This window comes from Helianthus annuus, chromosome 16 (genome assembly GCF_002127325.2).
Source record: "Helianthus annuus cultivar XRQ/B chromosome 16, HanXRQr2.0-SUNRISE, whole genome shotgun sequence".
Lineage (NCBI taxonomy): Eukaryota > Viridiplantae > Streptophyta > Magnoliopsida > Asterales > Asteraceae > Helianthus > Helianthus annuus.
In genome coordinates, this window is record NC_035448.2 from 10,811,380 (window position 1) to 10,837,611 (window position 26,232).

General features: G+C 38.8%; 1 protein-coding gene across 1 annotated transcript; it reads left to right on the forward strand.

The window, feature by feature from the left end:
* The first annotated feature begins 19,821 nt into the window (after window positions 1-19,821).
* LOC110918953 (CLAVATA3/ESR (CLE)-related protein 12) lies at window positions 19,822-20,172 on the forward strand. The gene has a single exon (XM_022163231.1). The coding sequence runs from the start codon at window positions 19,822-19,824 to the stop codon at window positions 20,170-20,172; it is 351 nt and encodes a 116-aa protein (XP_022018923.1).
* Window positions 20,173-26,232: the final 6,060 nt, after the last annotated feature.

The following is a 26,232-nucleotide window of genomic DNA, read 5'->3' on the forward strand; positions in this document are numbered from 1 at the left end:
AAAATCAATGTCTTAAGTACTTCTTTAGCCTTTAATTCAAGTCTACGAAGATCCCCACGAAAGTCTTCGTAAGTCAATCTCTGGGTTCTAATCGACTTAGAGCTCTTTGCATAAGTTGACTTTTCATGGGTCAAACTCTCTTAAGATTCTATTTTGTCGATTTTGTTACATTAAATATAAATGATGACATACCAGGAGAATTTTATGCTTTCTTTGCCTTTTAAAGCATTTTATGAACCACGTGTGATGCAGATTCTATATCCCCAAATTTCAAATGATAAGAAAAAGCAAATAGTTGTAAAACTCTTTAAACTAGCTTCATCAATGTATCTAAGTTTGTAATCTCTGTAGCAACTAAGTAAGCACCATCAGAATATTGTGACATGTAAGCTAATATAGCAGCTAATGTGTTGGTACCTAATACAAATATAATCATAGAAAGATTAAATCAATTTCCCCCATTCGACTTAGTAGGCAACATGAACGATTATAAAACGGGTTTTAATTTTCTCAATTTACAGAAATTTGAAGAAAAACTAAAGGCAGTTGTGTTCATACTAATGGTGAAATCATCGGGCGACCACTTCACATGCGTCGTAACTTGTTTAGATAAGGAAAATATTCAGTAGATAGATGTTGATTGGATGATTTGATTTGAGGCCTTATTGTTGATATTATTTTCATACTTCAACTGTCTTTAACATCGATCAATTAAGGGTTTAGACAAAACGAATTGGGAGGTAATTTTGTGGGATGATATAAACCCTAAAAATTTTGGGAAAGAAGAAGATTAAACGAGGTTAAATTTTAATAGGCTGTAGTAAAATTACCTAGTTACCCTCATGTGCTAGTTACATGACTAGAGCTAACTCAGAAGTTGGATAAGGTCGGTGTAAACGGCAAAAAGGGAGCTAACTTTTCAAATAAGGGTGTGCTTTTTACATGCAACTATTTGCATATTGGAATCTAAGATGTTAAGGTATATTTTATGTACATTTCAGAATGATCAAGTTATTTTAGCATAAATAACTTTAAATATTTTGCATAAATTTGGAATTTGTTGTTTCGTTAGCTACTTTGTGTTTTCCAGGTAAATGAGATTGCAAAGGACATAATTTCTTTTTTGAACGGCAAAATACTTTTATTCATCACCACAAAACTATAACACCTCGAAATTTTGTGTCCAATAATGTGTTGACACGTGTCACGAGTTTACACGTGGCATTAACTATTAAATAAAGGACTAAAGTTGACAAACCTTGAAAGTATGTAAATTCGAGGGTTATAAATGTCAACGAAGGGTAAATATACTGTATAGTAGCCCTAAATGATGCTCGTACCTTCAAACGAATAAATCATGGATCGTACGGAGCGAAACGCGGGAGAAAGTGAGAGATTTCAAGCTACAAGGGTTAATTATGTCAACATGTTTAATTTATACCTCTGAGTGACCCTTTGACGTTTGTAACAGTAAAATACGCTCACTAGAATATACGATATAAATTTCGCGAAGTTCCGTTTTAAAACGAGAAAGTTATGATCAAATTCGTATAAGAGGGGTTAAAAGCGTCAACAATAAAAGTTAAGGCTTTTCGGATAGTAATTAAACTAATCGGGGACTTAACAATGCGGGTAAAAGGCACGAGGCCCTTAGTGGTAAATAATCGAGGGCCAAATCGCAAAGTTACCCCTTCGAAACCGAAAGGTCAGGTTAATCATTACAAAAGATTTGAAAATCTTGGAAATCAGGTCTAATGCGGGCCGCGTTAAGGTTATGGGTGATTTAATGCAGGCCGCGAGCCACCTGCTGATTCGTTTTCTGACATTAGGATTCAGGCGGCCCGCGTAAAGGTTGCCTGATCCTAATGCGGGGCGCGTGAAGGTCCCAGATGCAGAATTCTTGGACAGATTCATTGTTTGAGCTTGTAAACGGTCATTGAGGCATTAATTGAAGCATGGGCGCCCCCTACATGTCCCCTAGCACCTTAGGACACCTGCTGATCATCCATGAGCAATCCTAGAGTGAGTTGTAATGATCTTGAGCATGGAAATTCACTATAAAAGGCAAGGCATTGCACCATTGTGAAACACACCTCAAACATGCCTTCAAGTTCATTTCTGGAGCTCTCAAGAATTCTTCTAACATCCTTAGTCGTGCACCAAGCTTCTGTAAGTGTGCCTACCCTTTTGTGGCTTAGTTTTTGCTTAGTTTAGCTTAAAAGTCAATCCGTCGTAATTAACGATTGACTTTGCGATAAATCACAAATGGTCCAGTGGTTTGTCGAATCAAAGATAGTTATATGTTGGTAATCATGTGGGCTTTAAACCCCTAAAAGGGCACCCTCTGATTCCCACTCTAACTAGTCCAAATGTCGAGTCAAACGTGCTTAGAAAAAGTCAACAGAAATGCCATTTTGCGATTTAATGCATAATCAGTAATGTAGATGATGTGTAACCTGTTTAAACACTCATAAAACATGATAATAAGTAAATTAACTAGTCTAAGCTTGTTTGATTCGACCATTTACTGTTTTGACCCGGTTCGGAGCCGAAAGTCGCAAAGCTTTGACTTTTGCATTGACTTCAGTTCTGACCCGTTAAAGTATGATTTAGATTTGCCTTAGGACTCTCTTAGGACCAGGTTACATGATGGTATAACCCTCTGTGACCGGTTCGTTGTTTGTCCGAGTCTTTTACACATTTCCGTTAAATGCTTAAAAGTTGACCGTAACGCCCTTTTTAATTTAAAACGAGAATTTCGGACATGTGAAAGAACCATAACCTTAGTTACTGATTTCTAAGCATGTCCCTAAAATTTCACGTCAATCCGAGGTCCAGAATAGGAGTTATGCTAAGTAGCGCAAATTACGGAAACTTTAGTAATTAAAAAGCGCAATTAGCATAACGCCTATCTAAACCCGGATTTTGACACCAAACCTTTTACACACTGATGTAAAATAATATTTTGGGATTTTTAAAGATTTTTAATCATTTTTAACCTGCTCATAACCTACGGTTATGGCAACGGTTCGTAATTACCGAATATACCCTTTTCGGCCATAACTTGAGTTCAACAATGTCTTTTGACCCGATTCCAGTTGCTACTGATTTTAAATAATAAATAAAGTATTTTGGACTTTATAAACTGATCGGGAAACTCAGATTTCCTGTATAACTCAGAAACCTCTTTTATAATCTTTAAAAAGACCGAAATACCTCTACGGGGCATAATATGAACTTAAACTCGTTACGGGCATTATGGAAGGTATCCTACTGATACCACAACCTCTTTAAAGCATACTGACTTAGGAAACCAGTGTAGGACTCTTACGGTTACCCGTTGCGCCTTTGCGCGCACGGTTCGGCTTATGTAACTAGTTTGCATAAACTAGCCGAAACGGGTCAAACCATATTGTTTTGACCCCAAAATCCAGAGTGTAGTTATTATACCCATATAAAACAAGGCTTCAAACTTGTTGGGTCAAAATCACATCCCATTCCCGGTTTTCGCCTTTCACGCGATTAAACCGTAACCATTCGTTGAAACTGACCGGTCTAAGCTACGGCTAAATTAAAGACCCGTTAGGATTCTAATAGGTTATTTTAAACCTTCGTTCCAGAATAGGAGACCAGTAAAAGCTATCTGCAATTTATTTCGATTAAGGATTTATACTTGCAAAGGTAAATACTTTTAACTTATTTTCCGTTCTACGGGCTTGGGTTACGGTATATAGCATACCGCTTGATCGAGCATCAAATTCTCCACCGTTGAGTGGGTAATTGAATAAATTTGATCGGCTTGTTTAAACAGTCTTGTTACTTAAAAGCCTTTGGGGGGTTAATGACCATGTCCCGGATATCCCTGGCATCATTTGATGAAATGGCCACGACCTAAGCGCGGAGTGTAGGCGTACACTCGTCAGTGCATAAATAGTCGCTGTGGTGTGTCTATTGATCTTTAACCCGGACTTGATCCGGGCTACTGAACGCATAAGGAATCACAAGATTATATATTTAAATAATTCTCCCAAGTTATAAAACAGTTTGTGCCTTGTGCATTCAAATCAATTTTAATAAACATTTTACAAAAGTGTCGGTTGAATGTATTTACCAGTGTAAACTGACGTATTTTCCCAAAAAGACTAAATGCAGGTACTATGCGTAATTGGCTGGATATTCTCCTTAGCATCATAAAGAGTCTCGCAAGCTTAAGATGCCTTCGTCTGTTGAACAAAACTTATATTTTTATTTGATCCCCTGTGGATACCTTTTTGACTATTCGTAATACATTTGATATTACAAACAATGGTTGAAATATAACTATCTTTATGCTTCCGCTGTGCATTCATATATTGTGTGGTTTGACTATATTGTTGCCAACTACGTCACGGTAATCCCCCACCGGGCCCACCGGTGAGACACGTGGAAATCGGGGTGTGACAGGTTGGCATCAGAGCCAACACTAAGTGAATTAAACACTAGCCTTTGTGTTTAATCTCAGTTACACAATTGCACATACTTGAGTCTAGACAAGAACATAGGACAAATTCGAATTGATATTCCAGTTTGTCTTTTTATTGTTTATTGTTATTTAAAGTTTTGAAAGCAGGAAATATGCCACCAGCAATCAGACGAGGAAGAGGAGGAAGAGGCAAAGGGACGATCATCACTCACAATGATCACGAGGCTGGACCTTCGAACATGCGAGCTCCTTCCAGTACAAGAAGTGAGGAACCACAGAGACGAAGAAGAAACCTCTTCGAACCTGCGAGACATTCTACCTCGCATAGCTCAACACCCTCATATCATCATTCTTTTGGACCAAACTCAGAAAATGACCCCAATAACCCTCAGCCATCATTCATACCTCTCCAGCGATCTGCTTCACACCGTTCTTATGGCGATCCTTCACCTTTCTTCGTAGGACAGTTTAACCCGGCGGATTATGTCCAAGAGCCAATAGGGTACAACCCTTTAGGACCAGAGGATCACTTTTCTGAAGATAATGCAGTGGATATGGACGAGGATACAGACCCCGTCGAGCCTGCAAGGGGTACTCCCAACCATCCAATCGAGATCTCTGATGGGTCATCCTTTCATGGAACACCCTATCAAGGTCCCGACAGTTATCAGGCGAGGTTTGACCAATGTAATTGGTACTTCACACCTTCACATCATTTCTCGCCTCACGATCAACAGCAACAACAGGATCCTTCTGAGGATTCGCGGTTCGTGGCAGTCACGCCACCGCCACCACTACCGGTTCAACCAGTAATTCCAGATCCACCAAGGCGTAGAAGATCAGGCGCACGGATGTCCACCCGAGGAGGGGAATTCCATTTCAGCACCCCTCGCCACTCGAGTGCGAGTCACTTCCCGTCAGTGCCTGAACAAGAACCACAATTAGGGGAACCTTCTGGTCACCCTGCAGAGGTGAATTCTGCACCAGTTGCACCACCTCCGCCACCTTTCGGATATGACAATCCGATACCAGCGTACGGCGGCTCCACGGCATACAATCCGTTTGAGCAGCTGACTCACACGCACTACAACTATAACTATGATGCCGATCCATATGTGGTAGCGGCTAATTACAATGCCCTCCATGGAACCTCTTGGAGACCAGATTACTCAGCTCATGGGTATCCAATACCTCCTAGACCTCCGGTTCAACAACCGTCACAGCAGCCACGTTTTTCTCCACCGGAGCAAGAAGAAATACTCCACCGTTTAAACCGTGTGGAACGAGACTTCGAACAAGAACGTAAGAGTAATCATGGATTTCTCAAGGGCCTAGCAAACCTACTAAAAGGGAGGAAGAAACGAGATCATTAGTCTCCTTATGTATTGTTGTATTTACAATTTAGTCCCTGCGTGGACATTTGTCGTATTTCAGTCCCTACGTGGACTTATCTTTTAGTCCCTGCGCGGACATCTATCTTGTATTGGTCCCTGCGTGGACTTGTTTTTCTATAAACCTCTGCGTAGGTATTTATTTATTTAAAAAGTCCCGTTTAGGGCAGCGTGTAATCATATTTGAAATTTATGGAATGTTGTGTTATGAATTTCAATTTTGTTATTATATATGAAATAAATCAGAAATCATTCCTTTTAAATTAAATCTGCCTAAATAAAGAATCTTAAGAGTGAAACCTAGCCAGGTGTCATTATAAGACCCGGCCAAGATGGTACGACCTGATTAAAAGATTCAGATTCCCTCTTAACCTCTGTAAACATGTTAACGTTCATGGCAGATGTGATTCGTTAAAATCGCACACGTCATTCTTATATAAGAATCCTATTAAGGATTCCAAAGCCCAAATTGATGATTTATAAATCATGGGTTAAATCGTCAATAAAGATGATCATTTATTAAACATCCATTAGTGATGCAGTGCCTACAGGCCAAACTTATAAACATCCATTAGTGATGTAAAGCCTACGGGCCATAATTATTCTCATATAAGACAAAAGGCAGTGGTAGTCTATAACTCCCTGTCAGAAAAGGTAAAAGGACTATGGTTCAAACCTTCATGCCTTGATTCTCTGTAATCCCGGCTAATATTATAAAAACGTCCTTGTGACTAGGCTTTTATGCCAATAACAATATTGTTTGTAATTAGGATAAGTTATGTTCAAATCCTAAAATAAAAGTGAGTAACAAATTAACCAGATATGGTCTCTGTTTACCATGGTTGATGAATTGCCATAAAAGACAATTCCATAATAAACTCCTAAATAAAATTTTTCGTTATCTTCTGTAGCAGATTCAAGTTACCATGGCTGATCCAAATGAGGAGAATAGTCATTCGAAAGAAGATGAATATGATAACGCCCAGGTTCATTTGACGGGCGCAGAATTGAAAGCTCTTGTCGACGGTGCTGTTAAGGCAGCCCTGGATCGACAATACGAGGAGTACACAGAATCCCGGAGCAGAACCATATCTAAACCACATTCAAAGCCAAAAACCCACTCAAAATCTCACAGCAAACCACCGTCTAAGCCTAAAAGGGACGATGATAACCACTCATCCAATGAAAACAGTGTTCGTCCAGAAAAAGTGTATACTGATGCATCCCGCGCCAGGGGCTGCACCTACAAGTACTTCGTATCATGCAAACCCCGAGACTTTACTGGGGAGAAAGGCGCGGTAGATTGCATGACGTGGCTAGACGAGATGGACACCGTGGTGGACATCAGTGGTTGCGCAGAGAAAGATGTGGTAAAGTTTGTTTCACAATCATTCAAGGGTGAGGCCTTGGCTTGGTGGAGGTCGTTGGTTCAGGCCTCGGGGAAGGCTGTTTTATACAGCATGACATGGGAGGAATTCATTTCTCTCATCAAGGAGAATTACTGCCCTCAACATGAGGTTGAAAAGATAGAGACTGACTTCCTATCGTTGGTTATGACGAACCTTGACTGTCAAGCTTACCTCACGAGCTTCAACACAATGTCCCGGTTGGTTCCGTATCTGGTAACCCCGGAGCCAAAGAGGATAGCTCGTTTTATCGGTGGTTTAGTCCCCGAGATAAAGGCAAGCGTAAAGGCCTCTCGGCCAGCGACCTTTAGATCTGTAGCTGACATTTCTTTGTCCCTCACTCTGGATGCGGTCCGACAAAGATCGCTGAGGAACAAAGAGGCTGAGAAGAGAAAGCGTGAAGATGATACTTCACGAAGGTCGGGCAAGAAGCACCGTGGAAACGGTGACAACAAGAGGGGGTCTGAGTCAAGGAAGGATGGGCAACAATCTGGTGAGAAGCCCAAGTGCAAGAATTGCAAGAGACATCACTTTGGAAAGTGTAGACTCGAATCGAACTCGCAGACTCAGTCGAAGTCATTTGCTTGCGGGTTATGCAAGTCCAAGGACCACAAGACCGTGGATTGCAATAAGATAAAGGATGCAACTTGCTATAGTTGCAACGAAAAGGGGCACATTAGAACCAACTGCCCTAAGAATGCCAAGAAGCCTGAAGAGGCCAAGAAGACCAATGCGAGAGTCTTCAGGATGGATGCGAAAGAAGCAGTGCTAGACGATAACGTGATCACAGGTACTTTTCTCGTAAATGATATCTTTGCAAGAGTACTTTTCGATTCGGGCGCTGATAAGTCTTTCGTAGATCATAAATTTTGCAAATTGCTGAATATGCCTGTCAAAACCTTAAATGTGAATTATGAGGTAGAGCTAGCAGATGGCACCATAGAAACCGTCTCCACTGTGTTAGATGGATGTGTAATATCCATTAAGAACCACTCTTTTCCTCTCTCTCTCTACTTCCCTTTAAATTGGCCGGTTTTGACATAGTATTGGGTATGGACTGGTTATCTCACAAACAGGCCCAAATAGTCTGCAACAGAAAACAAGTGGTGATAAAGACTCCGTCTGGTGACTCGCTTACCATTCGGGGATATACCCAGTACGGATTACCTGAGCAAGTGACTATGCTCAAGGCTTCAAGATGTCTAAAGAAGGGTTGTGTCATCTACATGGCACAGGTGATTTTGAAGAGCCTAAACCGAAGATAGAAGACATTCCCGTCATTTCGGAGTATCCAGAAGTTTTCCCTGAGGATCTACCTGGTCTGCCACCAGATAGGCAAGTGGAATTCAGGATTGATATCATCCCTGGAGCAGCACCTATTGCTAGAGCACCTTACAGGCTAGCACCAACCGAAATGAACTAGTTGAGGACCCAGCTGGATGAACTGCTAGCTAAAGGCTTCATCAAACCTAGTTCGTCTCCCTGGGGGGCACCTGTCCTGTTTGTCAAGAAGAAGGACGGATCGATGCGTCTGTGCATCGATTATCGCGAGCTTAATAAAGTCACGATAAAGAATAGATATCCCTTGCCGAGGATCGACGATTTGTTCGATCAGTTACAAGGGGCAAGTTATTTCTCGAAGATTGACTTGAGGTCAGGCTACCATCAACTGAAAGTCAGAGATGAAGACGTACATAAAACTGCATTTAGGACTCGATATGGTCACTATGAGTTCCTAGTGATGCCTTTTGGGCTCACTAACGCACCGGCTGCGTTCATGGATCTCATGAATCGCGTTTGCAAGCCGTACTTAGACAAATTCGTCATCGTTTTCATCGACGATATTCTTATCTGCTCGAAGAACCGAGCTGACCATGAGAAACACCTTCGTTGTATTCTCAAACTCCTGCATCATGAGAAACTCTTTGCCAAATTCTCTAAGTGCGATTTCTGGCTTCGAGAAGTCCAATTCCTAGGACATGTTGTCAGCGAGCGTGGTATCCAAGTGGATCCCGCTAAAGTTGAAGCTGTCATGAATTGGCAAGAGCCAAAGACGCCTACAGAGTTTCATAGTTTCCTGGGGTTAGCAGGATATTACAGGCGTTTCATTGAAAATTTTTCAAGGATTGCTGCGCCCTTAACTTCCTTGACCAAGAAGAAGGTAAAGTGTGTTTGGGGCCCTAAGCAGCAAGAGTCCTTTGATATTCTGAAGCAAAAGTTGAGCAACGCTCCTGTGCTGACATTACCCGAAGGTACCGAAGAGCTCGTAGTTTACTGCGACGCATCACACACTGGCATGGGATATGTGCTCATGTAGAAAGGCAAGGTTATTGCCTATGCTTCGAGACAGTTAAAGGTGCACGAGAAGAATTACACCACCCATGACTTGGAGCTGGGTGCCGTTGTGTTCGCACTAAAACTGTGGAGGCATTATCTGTATGGTATCAAGTTTGTGATCTATTCGGATCATAAGAGCCTTCAACATCTGTTTAATCAGAAGGAATTAAACATGAGGCAACGCCGTTGGATGGAGACTTTAAATGATTATGATTGTGAAATCAGATATCATCCCGGCAAGGCGAATGTAGTCGCTGATGCCCTGAGTAGAAAGGAAAGGGTGAAACCCATCCGAATCAATGCCAAGAGCATTGAAGTAAAGAATAATTTGATTGAAAGGTTGTTAGCTGCACAGAGAGAAGCTGTGTTGGAAGCTAACTATCCTAAAGAAAAGTTAGGAGTAATTGAGGAGCAGTTAACTCTTAGCAAGGACGGAATTTTACAATTAAACGGATGAATATGGGTTCCAATTTATGGAAGACTACGAGATGTTATCCTCCAGGAAGCCCATAGTTCCAGATATTCTGTTCACCCGGGAACTGATAAGATGTATCAGGATCTAAAGGCAAATTATTGGTGGATAGGCTTGAAAAAGTCTGTAGCCGCTTATGTAGCCAAATGCTTGACTTGTGCGCAAGTCAAAGCTGAGCATCAAAAGCCGTCAGGCTTGCTACAACAGCCTGAACTTCCCGAATGGAAGTGGGAATGTGTAACTATGGATTTTATTACCAAGTTACCCAAGACGAGGAAAGGAAATGATACAATATGGGTTATAGTCGATAGACTGACTAAATCAGCACATTTCTTACCCATCAAGGAGACTTATAGCTCCGACATGTTAGCCCAGCTATACGTTGATAAGATTGTAGCCTTACATGGCATACCTGTGTCTATTATCTCTGACCGAGATACTAGATACACGTCTCATTTCTGGAAAAGCTTCCAGCAATCTTTGGGCACACGCTTGAATTTTAGTACGGCTTACCATCCTCAGACAGACGGTCAGAGTGAGCGTACTATTCAAACGTTAGAAGACATGCTACGTGCATGTGCTATCGATTTGGGTGGTAGTTGGGATAAGAACCTACCACTAATCGAATTCTCCTACAACAATAGCTACCATACCAGCATTAAGGCTGCGCCTTTCGAGGCATTATACGGTAGAAAGTGTAGATCGCCTGTTTGTTGGGCGGAAGTTGGAGATGTCCAATTATCAGGACCAGAGATAGTCTTCGAAACGACGGACAAGATTGTCCAGATTCGAGACCGTCTCAAAGCTGCCCGAGATAGGCAGAAGAGTTACGCAGATCCAAAGCGTAAAGATTTTCACTTCGAAGTAGGTGAAAAAGTGTTACTTAAGGTATCACCCTGGAAGGGGGTGATGCGTTTCGGCAAGAAAGGCAAACTAAGCCCGAGATATATAGTACCTTTCGAGGTTATCGAACGTGTCGGGTCCGTTGCCTATAAGTTAAATTTGCCAGAAGAGCTCAATGGAATTCACAATGTTTTCCACATCTGCAATCTAAAGAAGTGCTTCGCTGATGAATCACTGGTAATACCACATACAGATGTGCATATAGATGAGAGCTTGAAATTTGTGGAAAAACCTTTGTCGATTGAAGATCGACAGGTAAAGAAGCTTCGAAGGAAGCATGTACCGATTGTTAAGGTCAAATGGGATGCCCGTAGAGGTCCCGAATTCACGTGGGAGGTTGAATCCACGATGAAAGAAAAATACCCTTATTTGTTTCAGTAAATCTCGGGTCGAGATTTATTTTAAGAGGGTGAGGATGTAACACCTCGAAATTTTGTGTCCAATAATGTGTTGACACGTGTCACGAGTTTACACGTGGCATTAACTATTAAATAAAGGACTAAAGTTGACAAACCTTGAAAGTATGTAAATTCGAGGGATATAAATGTCAACGAAGGGTAAATATACCGTATAGTAGTCCTAAATGATGTTCGTACCTTCAAACGAATAAATCATGGATAGTACGGAGCGAAACGCGGGAGAAAGTGAGAGATTTCAAGCTACAGGGGTTAATTGTGTCAACATGTTTAATTTATACCTCTGAGTGACCCTTTGACGAACCCGAGGCTTTGTAACAGTAAAATACGCTCACTAGAATATACGATATAAATTTCGCGAAGTTCCGTTTTAAAACGAGAAAGTTATGATCAAATTCGTATAAGAGGGGTTAAAAGCGTCAACAATAAAAGTTAAGGCTTTTCGGATAGTAATTAAACTAACCGGGGACTTAACAATGTGGGTAAAAGGCACGAGGCCCTTAGTGGTAAATAATCGAGGGCCAAATCGCAAAGTTACCCCTTCGAAACCGAAAGGTCAAGTTAATCATTACAAAAGATTTGAAAATCTAGGAAATCAGGTCTAATGCGGGCCGCGTTAAGGTTATGGGTGATTTAATGCGGGCCGCGAGCCACCTGCTGATTCGTTTTCTGACATTAGGATTCAGGCGGCCCGCGTAAAGGTTGCCTGATCCTAGTGCGGGCCGCGTGAAGGTCCCACATGCAGAATTCTTGGACAGATTCATTGTTTGAGCTTGTAAACGATCATTGAGTCATTAATTGAAGCACGGGCGCCCTCTACATGTCCCCTAGCACCTTAGGACACCTGCTGATCATCCATGAGCAATCCTAGAGTGAGTTGTAATGATCTTGAGCATGGAAATTCACTATAAAAGGCAAGTCATTGCACCATTGTGAAACACACCTCAAACCTGCCTTCAAGTTCATTTCTGGAGCTCTCAAGAATTCTTCTAACATCCTTAGTCGTGCACCAAGCTTCTGTAAGTGTGCCTACCCTTTTGTGGCTTAGTTTTTGCTTAGTTTAGCTTAAAAGTCAATCTGTCGTAATTAACGATTGACTTTGCGATAAATCACAAATGGTCCAGTGGTTTGTCGAATCAAAGATAGTTATATGTTGGTAATCATGTGGGCTTTAAACCCCTAAAAGGTCACCCTCTGATTCCCACTCTAACTAGTCCAAATGTCGAGTCAAACGTGCTTAGAAAAAGTCAACAGAAATGCCATTTTGCGATTTAATGCATAATCAGTAATGTAGATGATGTGTAACCTGTTTAAACACTCATAAAACATGATAATAAGTAAATTAACTAGTCTAAGCTTGTTTGATCCGACCATTTACTGTTTTGACCCGGTTCGGAGCCGAAAGTTGCAAAGCTTTGACTTTTGCATTGACTTCAGTTCTGACCCCATTAAAGTATGATTTAGATATGCCTTAGGACTCTCTTAGGACCAGGTTACATGATGGTATAACCCTCTGTGACCGGTTCGTTGTTTGTCCGAGTCTTTTACACATTTCCGTTAAATGCTTAAAAGTTGACCGTAACGCCCTTTTAATTTAAAACGAGAATTTCGGACATGTGAAAGAACCATAACCTTAGTTACTGATTTCTAAGCATGTCCCTAAAATTTCACGTCAATCTGAGGTCCAGAATAGGAGATATGCTAAGTAGCGCAAATTACGGAAACTTTAGTAATTAAAAAGCGCAATTAGCATAACGCCTATCTAAACCCGGATTTCGACACCAAACCTTTTACACACTGATGTAAAATAATATTTTGGTATTTTTAAAGATTTTTAATCATTTTTAACCTGCTCATAACCTACGGTTATGGCAACGGTTCGGTAATTACCGAATATACCCTTTTCAGCCATAACTTGAGTTCTACAATGTCTTTTGACCCGATTCCAGTTGCTACTGATTTTAAATAATAAATAAAGTATTTTGGACTTTATAAACTGATCGGGAAACTCAGATTTCCTGTAGAACTCAGAAACCTCTTTTATAATCTTTAAAAAGACCGAAATACCCCTACGAGGCATGATATGAACTTAAACTCGTTACGGGCATTATGGAAGGTATCCTACTGATACCACAACCTCTTTAAAGCATACTGACTTAGGAAACCAGTGTAGGACTCTTACGGTTACCCGTTGCGCCTTTGCACGCACGGTTCGGCTTATGTAACTAGTTTGCATAAACTAGCCGAAACGGGTCAAACCATATTGTTTTGACCCCCAAATCCAGAGTGTGGTTATTATACCCATATAAAACAAGTCTTCAAACTTGTTGGGTCAAAATCACATCCCATTCCCGGTTTTCGCCTTTCACGCGATTAAACCGTAACCATTCGTTGAAACTGACCGGTCTAAGCTACGGCTAAATTAAAGACCCGTTAGGATTCTAATAGGTTATTTTAAACCTTCGTTCCAGAATAGGAGACCAGTAAAAGCTATCTGCAATTTATTTCGATTAAGGATTTATACTTGCAAAGGTAAATACTTTTAACTTATTTTTTCCGTTATACGGGCTTGGGTTACGGTATATAGCATACCGCTTGATCGAGCATCAAATTCTCCACCGTTGAGTGGGTAATTGAATAAATTTGATCGGCTTGTTTAAACAGTCTTGTTACTTAAAAGCCTTTGGGGGGGTTAATGACCATGTCCCGGATATCCCTGGCATCATTTTATGAAATGGCCACGACCTAAGCGCGGAGTGTAGGCGTACTCGCTGTGGTGTGTCTATTGATCTTTAACCCGGACTTGATCCGGGCTACTGAACGCATAAGGAACATGTAATTCGTTCACAAGATTATATATTTAAATAATTCTCCCAAGTTATAAAAGAGTTTGTGCCTTGTGCATTCAAATCAATTTTAATAAACATTTTACAAAAGTGTCGGTTGAATGTATTTACCAGTGTAAACTGACGTATTTTCCCAAAAAGACTAAATGCAGGTACTATGCATAATTGGCTGGATATTCTCCTTAGCATCATAAAGAGTCTCGCAAGCTTAAGATGCCTTCGTCTGTTGAACAAAACTTATATTTTTATTTGATCCCCTGTGGATACCTTTTTGACTATTCGTAATACATTTGATATTACAAACAATGGTTGAAATATAACTATCTTTATGCTTCCGCTGTGCATTCATATAGTGTGTGGTTTGACTATATTGTTGCCAACTACGTCACGGTAATCCCCCACCGGGCCCACCGGTGAGACACGTGGAAATCGGGGTGTGATAAAAACTTTACAGGTGGATATTACCAGTGAGGTATTAGCAACATATAGCCATCCCCTTTGATAATCACCCAGTTTGAATATACAAATCACAAATACTTTAAAATACAGATTAGAGACTAAAATTTACCCAACTCTCCCAATCCATGAGCGCATCCTTTGATCTCTGTTTGATCCATGTGAACGCCAAGGATTGTAGTTCCCCGAAAATTCCCTCAACCGCTATTCTCTTCCCAAAATAAAATGGCGTCATTCCAAGCTTTCCAAATCACCCAACATGTTTTCAACACAATTGTTTGCATAGGACATAAATGAGATGTGTTCTTGATTATTGAAAATGGTAAGTTTACTTAATGTTGGGGTACTATTAAATATAGTGGTCTTAATTATGTAACCTTTCATAATGACCTGTTTGGTTGACTGCTTTGTTTTTCAAGTAAATAATAATGTTGCATGGGACATGACTTGAGATGTGTTTTTTCTTGATTATCAAATATTGGTCGCTATACTTAATTTTGGAGTAATTATACTTTCTAAGCATTAAATCTCCTTTCTAGTTTTGTTTCAACTAAGTTAGATTCTGATAGAAGCTATCTATTGTTTATCTTTTGATTTTAACTATTTGAATTGTTTGTTTAGCAAGATAAAAAAGTAGTGTAAATAACCATGTTGGATTCCATGTTTTGTATACCTTTATAATCAATTCTCTTAAAGTTCTTATTAATAAAAAAGGAGTAAAATGCACGGATAGTCTTTGTGGTTTGTCAAAATTTCACCTATAGTCCCAAAATTTCTAAAATTACACTCAGTCCCTGTGGTTTAACAAGTTTTTACTCGGATAGTCCCTAGAGTGGATGGTGGTTAGTTTTCCTTGTTAAGTCCATGTAAAATGACAAAATTACCCTTATATATAAATAAAATACTTAAAACATAAAAAGGAAATACAATTAATATTTATAATTTATGTGGGACCCACTTTTTAATTTAATACAAAACACCCCCACCACACACCTTCTTCACCTTCCTCTTCTCTACCCATCGTCTCCATCGCCGGAATCATCTCCGGCAACGACCACCTCACCAGCACCACCGCCCACTAACACATCACCACCACTGGTTACTTCTGCCCCACCTCTGACCACCCCTACCTCCCCTCACCCTCGACAACCCTTGTCACCCTCCCACCAGCACCTACAACCCTTACCGACGATTTCGTTTTTTTTTTCGGCCAGTCCATCACCGACAGCTGAAGCATCACAGCCGCACCACCACTATCGCCATCCATCACCGTCTCCTTCATATGATTTCGAACAACGACAAGCCCCTTCAACTGAAATCGAATGGCTATGGGTCCCTTTTATCTGCATCTGATCGGCGCATTGGTCAACTCTATCCCTGTCACACCCCAACCGATGGCGGAAACATCGGGGCATGGCATTGAGCGAAACAGATTGTCCATGTGTATCCATAACAACTATTAATTACCAGATATTTAAACGTCACGTCCCATACCATAACATATCCAAATAAAACAGTTATTACAAATAATTGTCCCAAAAACAAACACTGTTTCGACAACTCAGATTTAGCATGACATAACTAGAGCCCTAGCTTGATTCACCAAAGCACAGCATTCCTAGCATCTTAAGCACCGGTCACATACGTTAAAATAGAGGTCAATACACATAGCGTAAAGGTGAGCATACAGTTTAATAGTATAATAGTATTTGAAATCGTTTACGCATAACCAGCATGTAACATGTAGCAAAGTGAAGGCTAGTAGGTTATCGACAATGAAATATGCACAGACGTGACTGCAAGTTGTAGAATGCGCAACACATATCACCACTGTGACATATGAGAAATCCCTTAACAACCCTTGTCCACGACAGGTGCTGAGTCCAAACTATAGTACTATCGTTGCTAAGGTGTCAGGCAACAATCACTGTGTAAAAATAACATACAAGCATTCATCGAATACCACGTAGCATGCAATAACGGTCAGCGTATAAATAGTGTTTGCGTTATGTGTCGATTGTGATTTGAATAAGTAACGTATGTAACACCCAAAAGTGCGTAAAGCAAAAAGGGTTCGAGTATACTCACAGATAGCGCTTAAGTAAATAAACACTCTCTTGGACTGAAGGGAGCGCTGAGAGATTGGTCAAAATAGTTAATGGTAGTATAAGCGAAGAACGGCGCGTTAAACAGTGAGAAGTGACCAAGTGACGAATGGTAATTCGATCGGATGACAATCCGAACGGATGGTCATCCGTTCGGATGGCCATTCGGTCGGATTGACATTCGTTTGGGATGGATATGTTTGTGTATGATGGCTTTGAAGTTTTTGTTGTAGCATTTTTATATCAGAGAAGTATCTCTACCTTTCAGGTCGATCGATCGAACGGGCGTTCGATCGGATAGCGATCCGATTGGCGAGACATTTCAGTTGAGAACAAGTTCACAGCAGGATGATCATTCGATCGGATGGTCTTCTGATCGAATGGCAATCCGTCAGAATATATGATCTTTGAAAATTATGAAAAATGTTAAGTGTTGAACCCAAGTGCAATCCGATCGGACGACAATCCGTCCAACAACCTGATCGTCTTGAAACTTGATTATTTTGAAAAGTTTGCGGTTTGATCGAGACGGTATGACAACGTATTAAACAACGGAACCTCGTCACATCCAAGTCGTCCGATCGAAGTGGGAATCGCCCTAGTCCGTTCAGCTAACTGTTCATGACGGTTGTTCATGTTCATTCCGAAATTGGTTGTCTATCTGATAGGAATCAGATCTCAGACTGACACTTCACTAAGAATTGAGTAGAAGGCCTGAACGAGCTCCGATTCTATCGGTTTTGAGTGCATTGAGTGTAAAAGAATGAGAAAACTTGGGAATATTTCTTTCAACTCTTTTATCTTTCAAAAATGTTTAGATCTATGTGAAAACAATGTTAAATCATGTGGAAATCCTTCAGATCTAAGTTGTTCTTGGTGGAATGAAGCCAAATCTCGAAGTTCATAAGAACTCCATGATGACATCATCCTAGAACACCTCAAATCCACTGATATCACGGTTAAAAGTTAAGATTCAAAGGTGAAAATGATGGAGAAGTGTGTGTAGATGATAGATGTACAAGATTTGAGTTGAAAACTTACAAGAATCGCGAGAAATCGAGAGAAAGAAGGTCTGGAACGCTGGTCGAACGAGAGAGAGCTGTCATATCACTGTTGGTGATGTGACAAGGGTATTTATAGGTTGCCAAAAGAGGAAAGTGGCGCAGTGCAACGGATCGGATGGCACTTCGATCGGATGGCCATCTGATCGGATGGTCATCCGTACGGAAGACCAATCGATCGAATGGTCATTCGATCGAAGTGGCGCTGCGAGTTAGGTTTCGATGTTTCGATTTGCGTATTGAGCGTTGCAGTGCGTTTAAGCGAGGGTCGATTAAGCGATGCGATAGATTGATAATAGTCACACAAATACTATATCTAACATACAATTATTCTAAATACTTGCGTTTAGCGTTTGCAATAGAGTTGCGATTGCGTTTCGATTAATCACCACAAACATAAAGTAAACATGCACAAGTAACATCTAAATGGAACACACACGTAAAACAATATATAGAACCTATCAATCCAGTTGCGAATGCGATTGCGATGCAATTAGCGATAAAGCAATAAAACATGTGATTAAACCTCGATTATTAAAGATACTCAACATAATACAACTAAAGCAAATAAGTAAAAGAATCCGATTACAAGTCAATGACGTACAATCAATAGTTAAGCAAGGAGTAACAGATTGCAATTACCCATCTTTTCTTCCTTTGACTTTGACTTTGACTTGTACTTTGACTTTCTGAAAGCGGGTTGTTACAATCCCCTTCATCTGATTCTGAATCACGCGATGTTGTTAATCCCGTTCTTTAATCTTGTTAATCTGTTATGTGTGTATAAGTAGTTCTGTTTTGTTTGATTTTGAATTTTGTTAGTTGATTGTTATTGTGGTGGTGGTGGTGGTGGTGGTGGTGGTGGTGGTGGTGGTGGAGGAGGAGGAGGAGGAGGAAGATAAAGTAGGTTGTGGGTGGGTCCCACAAATAAACTAAAAGACTTTTTTTTTGTTTTTAATTCATAGGGGTAATTTTATCATTTTACATGGACTTAACAGAGAAAACTAACATTTATCCATTCTAGGGACTATCTGAGTAACAACTTGTTAAACCACGGGGACTAATAGTATAATTTTAGAAAGTTAAGGACAATAGGTGAAATTTTGACAAACCACAGAAACTATACTGTGCATTTTACTTAAAAAAAAAAAAAAAAAAAAAGTCGTACCAAGTTTTGCAACGACGTGAATTGGGATCTAAGTTTGGAGTTGAGTTACGACCACTCTGATTCATTCTATCCATACTTGGGCTCGAGATTCATTACACTTATGTGAACACATCACTAAAATATGTATATACAAAACTTGGGCCAAATTTGTGTTCTCATGGAGCCCAACTTGAAATCTCGTTTAGCTCAAAGCCTCAAACCTAACCCCAAGTTTATCGAGTCAGCCTCGAGAGAATCAAATCCATATTTTATAACCTTAATTTGATCGATTTAGATGCATGAATTACAATCAAATACAAAATCTCATAAAAATAAACTCACTTTACAAAAAAAAAAAAAAAAAAAAAAAAAAAACAATTAAAATCACCTATAAAGTCTTCTTACATTTCTTACAACTTGGAGATTTTGTAGAATAACTTAACCCTTAGATCCATATTTTATGAATAAAATCCAATTAAATTCACCTACTCTTGTGATCAATGTTCTTAGAAAGTCAAAGGTTTGACAAAATAGGGTTTATATATCGAGTAGCATTAGCTTGAACGCGAAGGCAGGTCCAGTTGGACCAATGGTCGGCACCACCTTTTGCTCCCTCTCCGCATTATTTGGACCATATTACCCTCACTTCCCTCACCTTATGTTTATATTATATTTCATTTTGAAAATATCAAAACTTCTATATACCCCATATATATTCTTCCATACATGCAAGTCTTTACTTTATTTTTACCAAGCTTTACCCCTCTTATTACCCTCCATGCTCCCCCCTCCACCATCCCCTCTTTTCCTCCACACGCTATGGTAGCCGGAATTTCACGATCACCCACTACTCTCATCGCTGCAATCGCTCTATCGATCCTCCTCATATGGTGCACCACCACAGCCACCATTGTATGGAAGCCACCACCAATTGCAACCACCTTTGGAATTGTAAAAGAACAAGAGGGCACACATTACCGGTCACTATCAACAAGGCGTGCTTTGACAAACAGCAACACATTGGCACCATTCGACTTCACGCCATTCATTCATGGACATCAACACCACCACCACCATCACCAACATCCCGCAGAGGGATCAGAAATCGACCCACGATATGGAGTCGAGAAGCGGCGCGTCCCAACAGGTCCAAACCCATTGCACCACTGAGGTTTCTTGGACCATACTTGATATATATATAGTTGTATATGTTTTTTATTAGAAAAAAAAAACTCTAAGAGTACTATATTATAACGGAATTTATTCTTAAATACATATAGTTTTTTCAACTTTCTTCTTGATCATCCACCTTGTATATTGGATTAATTTTCTTTACATTTTAATCATATGTGATTGCATGTATAGATACGTTACTTAATTCTGTATATGGTATCACGTTGTTCATCGTTATTCTTTCTAATTTTCATTATATGCATTTTCTAATTATTAAAAATGTCTTTTAAGTTACCATAAAAAGAATTTTTTTTTAAAGTCTACTATTTTATTAAAATAGTAAATTAATTAATTATAATCATACTAATCTGCAAGTAATGATGCATAGAATCGATAAAATCTAACTTTTACATGATCTATGTGATTAAAAAATGTTTTATATAATAAAATGATATAGGAGTATATTTTTAATTTATTACGTACGGTTTTTAATATAACATATTATTATCTAAGAGTAGCACTTGATGCTATGGAGGAGTGAATGTGACGGCAAGGCGTCTCCACGTTTAATTTTTATTTTTTTTTTAAGTTTATTATCAAAAACTTTTTTATAACGAATATGACTTTGATACTTTTGAAAAGAAAAGTTGTTTTGATTACCTTTTCTATTCGGTAAAATTGACAAAGTTATCAAACGGTAAAATAAATGAACTTTTTTCATCATTCTGTATGTTTTTAGTTAAATTAAATATAATCACAACTGAATTTGTTTTTAGTTAAATTAAATATAATCACAACTAAACACAAAATCAGGTAGCCTATAATTTAAGTTTTGCGGTTAAAAAATTATGGAAAGAAAACAGAGTAAAGTTTGGAGACGCGACCAAAGGTAGCATAGATTGAGAGTCGTCGTTAAAAAAACAAGAAGAACTAAGACCATGTGTTATGGTCAAGGATGGTGATATTGATAGTGGAAGGCATGCCACTTAGACGGATGGATGATCACATTCATTATCACTTGAGAGGTGTTATGGTTAGTGAATGGTGCTTTTTTACTTTTTAATGCTTTTTTTAATTATTTTCATACAATTAATATTAATTATTTATAAGCAATTACTTATTATTTGAAATGTCGATCAAGTACGTATCAAAATCACCTACCACACCTTTTCTTTAAAGAAAAACGACTTTTAGTTAAAATGTATATCGGAATATTGAGAAAAGAAAAGGAAAAGAAAGCAAAACTATACATTTAGTTTTTTATAACTAACGAGCACAAATTATTTAAGAAAAACCAGATTCACTCTTATATTAATTTAAATATTATAATGAAAAGGTAAAAAGGAAAAAAGTTGTATAGGTGAATGGAGATAATTGGCTAATTTATTTATAAAAAGGAATGAAGTTCTTTTCACGTCGTGACTCTAGCCATGTAAACCACTTTTACGACCACATCACACACCACCGGTGTGCTGTGTCGTGATCGTTGCGCCAATGTGGCACTGCTTGCCCTCACGATCACGTTCGACAACAGAAGTTCTAATGAAAAAGTTGATGACGTCTTAAAAGTTACATTAGCATTATAATTAAAATGCTTACAATATATAAATTATTCTATTCTCAAATATATCAAAAATTAATTTTTGAGTTAAATGTCATTTTAGTCCCTGTGGTTTGGACCATTTTGCCAGTTTAGTCCAAAGGTTTCATTTTTAACCTGTGGGTCCAAAAAGGTTTCACAGTTGCCATTTTAGTCCACTAGGTTAACTTTATCTATTTTTTATGTTAACGAGAAGGCCAATTCGGTCATTTTATATGGCTGAATTACCCTTTTAGTTAACAGAATTACATACAAAATGACTGAATTGGCCTTCTCGTTAACAGAATAAATGGATGAAGTTAACCAAGTGGACTAAAATGGCAACTGTGAAACCTTTCTGGACCCACAGGTTAAAAATGAAACCTTTGGACTAAACTGGCAAAATGGTCCAAACCACAGGGACTAAAATGGCATTTAACTCTTAATTTTTTTTTTTATTTTTAGTTTAATTTTATACTAAGTTAATTCCACAACTGTATAAAAAGACACATTTAAAAAGTTTATTAGGATACAACTTAATAAAAAAAAAAAAAAGTTGTTGATTATTATGTAAAATAAAGATAGTTGTTACAATCATTAGTTTAGAAAGTGTGGAGCGGGTTGACTTATGAAAATTGACTTAAGGCATAACATAACATGGATCCATCGGTTTTTAAATGATTACATAAATGGGAAACGGGTCGGTGGATGGGGTTAGAATCCATGAGTGGCCCATTAAGTACCGTGTTCGATCAACATGGTTGTTATGACTACTTGTGGAGGGGTAGATTCATCATTGACTTTTGTTTAGTGAAAGGTGAGTGAGTGGGTTGGCTAACACTAGCAAGTGAAGTGGGCACAAATCTCATTCTACATTATTATAATTGCTTTTACTGTACCTACATATTATTACTCTTACCACAAACCCATTAAGCACCGGTCCATTTGTTATCATGATATATCATACGAAGCATATTCTACAATATAGTAGATTTGTTATATGATGTGAGTAGGAAGTTGTAAGTAGTCTTAAGAAAATTCAAATCAAAGAAGTCATAACTTACAAAAAGTTACCGATCCTGATTCTTGTAACACATGGACGAAAATATTGTAATGAGTCGTACGCTATATATTGTAATGGGTCGACGCGATGCCATATGTGGTTGTGCAACTCTCGGAATTAGATTTATTCATGTCGACACAAATTTTAAAATTTTATCTAATTAATTCTTTTTGCAGAATTCCGTTTACAATTGTAAATATGATTCCATAGATATCATTGATTTTTACATTATCTTAGTTATCTAATGGGATTTTTATTATGTCAATTTCATTTTGGATATTGTGATGTAAACACTAAGTTGAACCGAGTTGCCTCGTTTAAATTTCAAGTCGAGTTAAGATCGCTCAGATAATTTTAATTTAACTTTAACCCGAATACTAAACTCATTACCTAATCCTAATCCACCATTGTCATTTCTTAATTCCTTCCATTCCTTTACTTTCATTTCACAACAACAAATGACCATGAGAACCATGAGGGTAGTATTCACGGTGCTTATTGATCGCACCATATCATCGAAGTGGTTGGTGACAATAGAGAAGGATAATTATTTTGGATGTTAACATAAAGATGATGAGGATAAATAGTTTGGAGGGTAACAAAAGGATAACCGACTGGATGATTATGTTTGATAACCAAAATATAATGTGTTGATCTCTAATACCACGTCAAGACCAAAATCCATAATTTCCATGTGAATATTTATCTTGTAGGCAACCTTGATTAGTTGCATGAGGTTGATATGTTTTTTAGCATCATGGATATCCTAAAAGAGAGGAGGAGTTGGGTAGAAAGTGGGTTTTTCCTAGAAAGCATATTCATACAGTTGTGTTTTAGCATTCAGATTCATACAGTTGTGTTTTAACAGCAAGCATCATACAGTTGTGTTTTAGCATTCAGATTCATACAGTTGTGTTTTAACAGCAAGCAGATTCATATAATTGTGTTTTAACAGCAAGCATATTCATACAGTTGTGTTTTAGCATTCAGATTCATACAGTTGTGTTTTAACAGCAAGTAGATTCATACAGTTGTGTTTTAGCATTCAGATTCATACAGTTGTGTTTTAACAGCAAGCAGATTCATATAGTTGTGTTTTAACAGCAAGCAGATTCATACAGTTGTGTTTTAGCATTCAGATTCATACAGTTGTGTTTTAACAGCAAGCAGATTCATACAGTTGTGTTTTAATAGCAAGCAGATTCATACAGTTGTGTTTTAGCATTCAAATTCATACAGTTGTGTTTTAACAGCAAGCAGATTCATACAGTTGTGTTTTAGCATTCAGATTTATGCAGTTGTGTTTTAACAGCAAGCAGATTCATACAGTTGTGTTTTAGCATTCAGATTCATACAGTTGTGTTTTAACAGCAAGCAGATTCATACAGTTATGTTTTAGCATTCAGATTCATACAGTTGTGCTTTGTATATAATCAGGTTGTGTTTTAACAGTTCTTTTGCAATTTAACACTCTGAATGTGTTTTATGTTATTGTCTATGTCACATTACATCACATTGTGTTTTTTGATGATCAGATTACATCATAATGTGTTTTACATCAGCAGTTTTCGCCCCAGCTTTCGATCGGCTTCCGGTAACTGTTCCGCTGCTATGTATCCTTTCCAAAGTTTCCTGCTTTTTGAATCTCTTCCCTGCAACCAACAAAATACCGTCAATGACAAACAAGAATCAGCCGTAATCGCTTTGTAAAACACGTAGTACAATGAAAGCTTGATCTTACGTATATAGAACAAGGAAAATCTCTTATCTTCATCCATGATTTTAGGTATATTTGGTATGATTTGGGGGGTTTCCAAATGTGGGTTTAGAGAGAGGGAAATTCGCGTGAAAATAGGAGTTGTGATGCCTGACAGTTTTTTTGATTGATTAAAAACACGGCCATTGACAAAATTTCCCCTACTCATTTAAAACAATCAATTAATTAAACTCAAATATTACAAGATTGCCATTGATTTAATCTCAACCCTTAAACACACCCATTGGATGGACCAGATCGCTTCCTAGACTTTCTAGGAAAAACACACTTTCCGCAGTATCCCCACTCTCCTAAAAGAACATGTGAAGATCTTGTCTTATATCACTACTAGAGAAATGGGTTTTTGCTATCACATTTTCGGTCGCAAAACGGTGGCAAAAGCCCTTTTGCTACCGTTTTGCCACCAAAATTTCGGTAGAAAAACCACACGTAGCAATTTCCCTATTGCCACTTATTTGCTACCGCTTTATTTTTTGCTACCGTTTATTTGCCACCTGCTACCGTTTTTTTTTCACCCTTTTGCTACCGCTCCCTTTTGTCACCGTTTTGCTACCGCTTTTTGTCACCATTTTGCTACCATTTCCGCTTGTTTGCTACCGCTTTTTTACACCATTTTGCTACTATATTTTTATTGTCACACCCCCAAAATCCACGTGCGGAGTATCACCGCTTGGGAGCGTGACATGACCAGGATCAAGCCACCAATCATATTGAACATGTAATTAAATAGTAAAAGTTATCCATCAATACGAAAGGTGTTTATCAAAACCAACATAAGTAAATGTAGCGGAAGCAATTATATAAAACCCAACATAAGTATTAATGTTGAAATGTCATAAGTGTTTAATAAGTAATCACGATCCATCTGCCCACAACGACCTGCTCCTCCTTGTGCAAGCTCCGTTAGTACCTAAGGTCCTGCAAGGCATGCAGCAGAGAGTCAACAACTAGTTGAGCGAGTTCACAGAAAGTAAATGCGTAACAGTAAGTTCATGAGTATCAAGTGGCTCTACTGGGCCGATAGTACGTTCTATAGGTGGGGGCTTCCCAAATATTAATCCACTAGACTATGCGTGACCATAAGTGTTCTTCACAACCGAGAACAGTAATACGTACAAGTTTACGCAGGATTTACGTAAGTATCCTTCATAACCGAGGATAGGGTACGTGGGGGTTTACGTAGGTTTTACGTAAGTGCCTTACACAACCGAGGCAGTAGTGAGTATCCATTCATGCAGGCTTTACGTGAGTATCCTTCACAACCGAGGATAGCGAGTAACATAGTTATACGTAGGTTTTACGTATGTGTCCTGCACAACCGAGGACGATGGTGCGGTAGTCTAGTAACAGTGTCCGTATGAGTCTATTCAACCTTATCCTTATCAATCCCATTCCCAACACCCCGGGAATTCCATGCCTTGGTAAGAGTGTGAACTCACCTTGGTTTGCTCGGCAGATACACAAAAGAGGGTTTCTTGAACTACGGTTGGTCAACCACGTCCTAACAGGGTTACCATACAAGTCAGGTTTTGACTTAAGTAATGCACGTATGATTCACATAAGCTAGCAGATAAAGAACACACACTGATCATGGCAACATACACTAACACGTTCAACAGTCTATAACATATGTAAGAT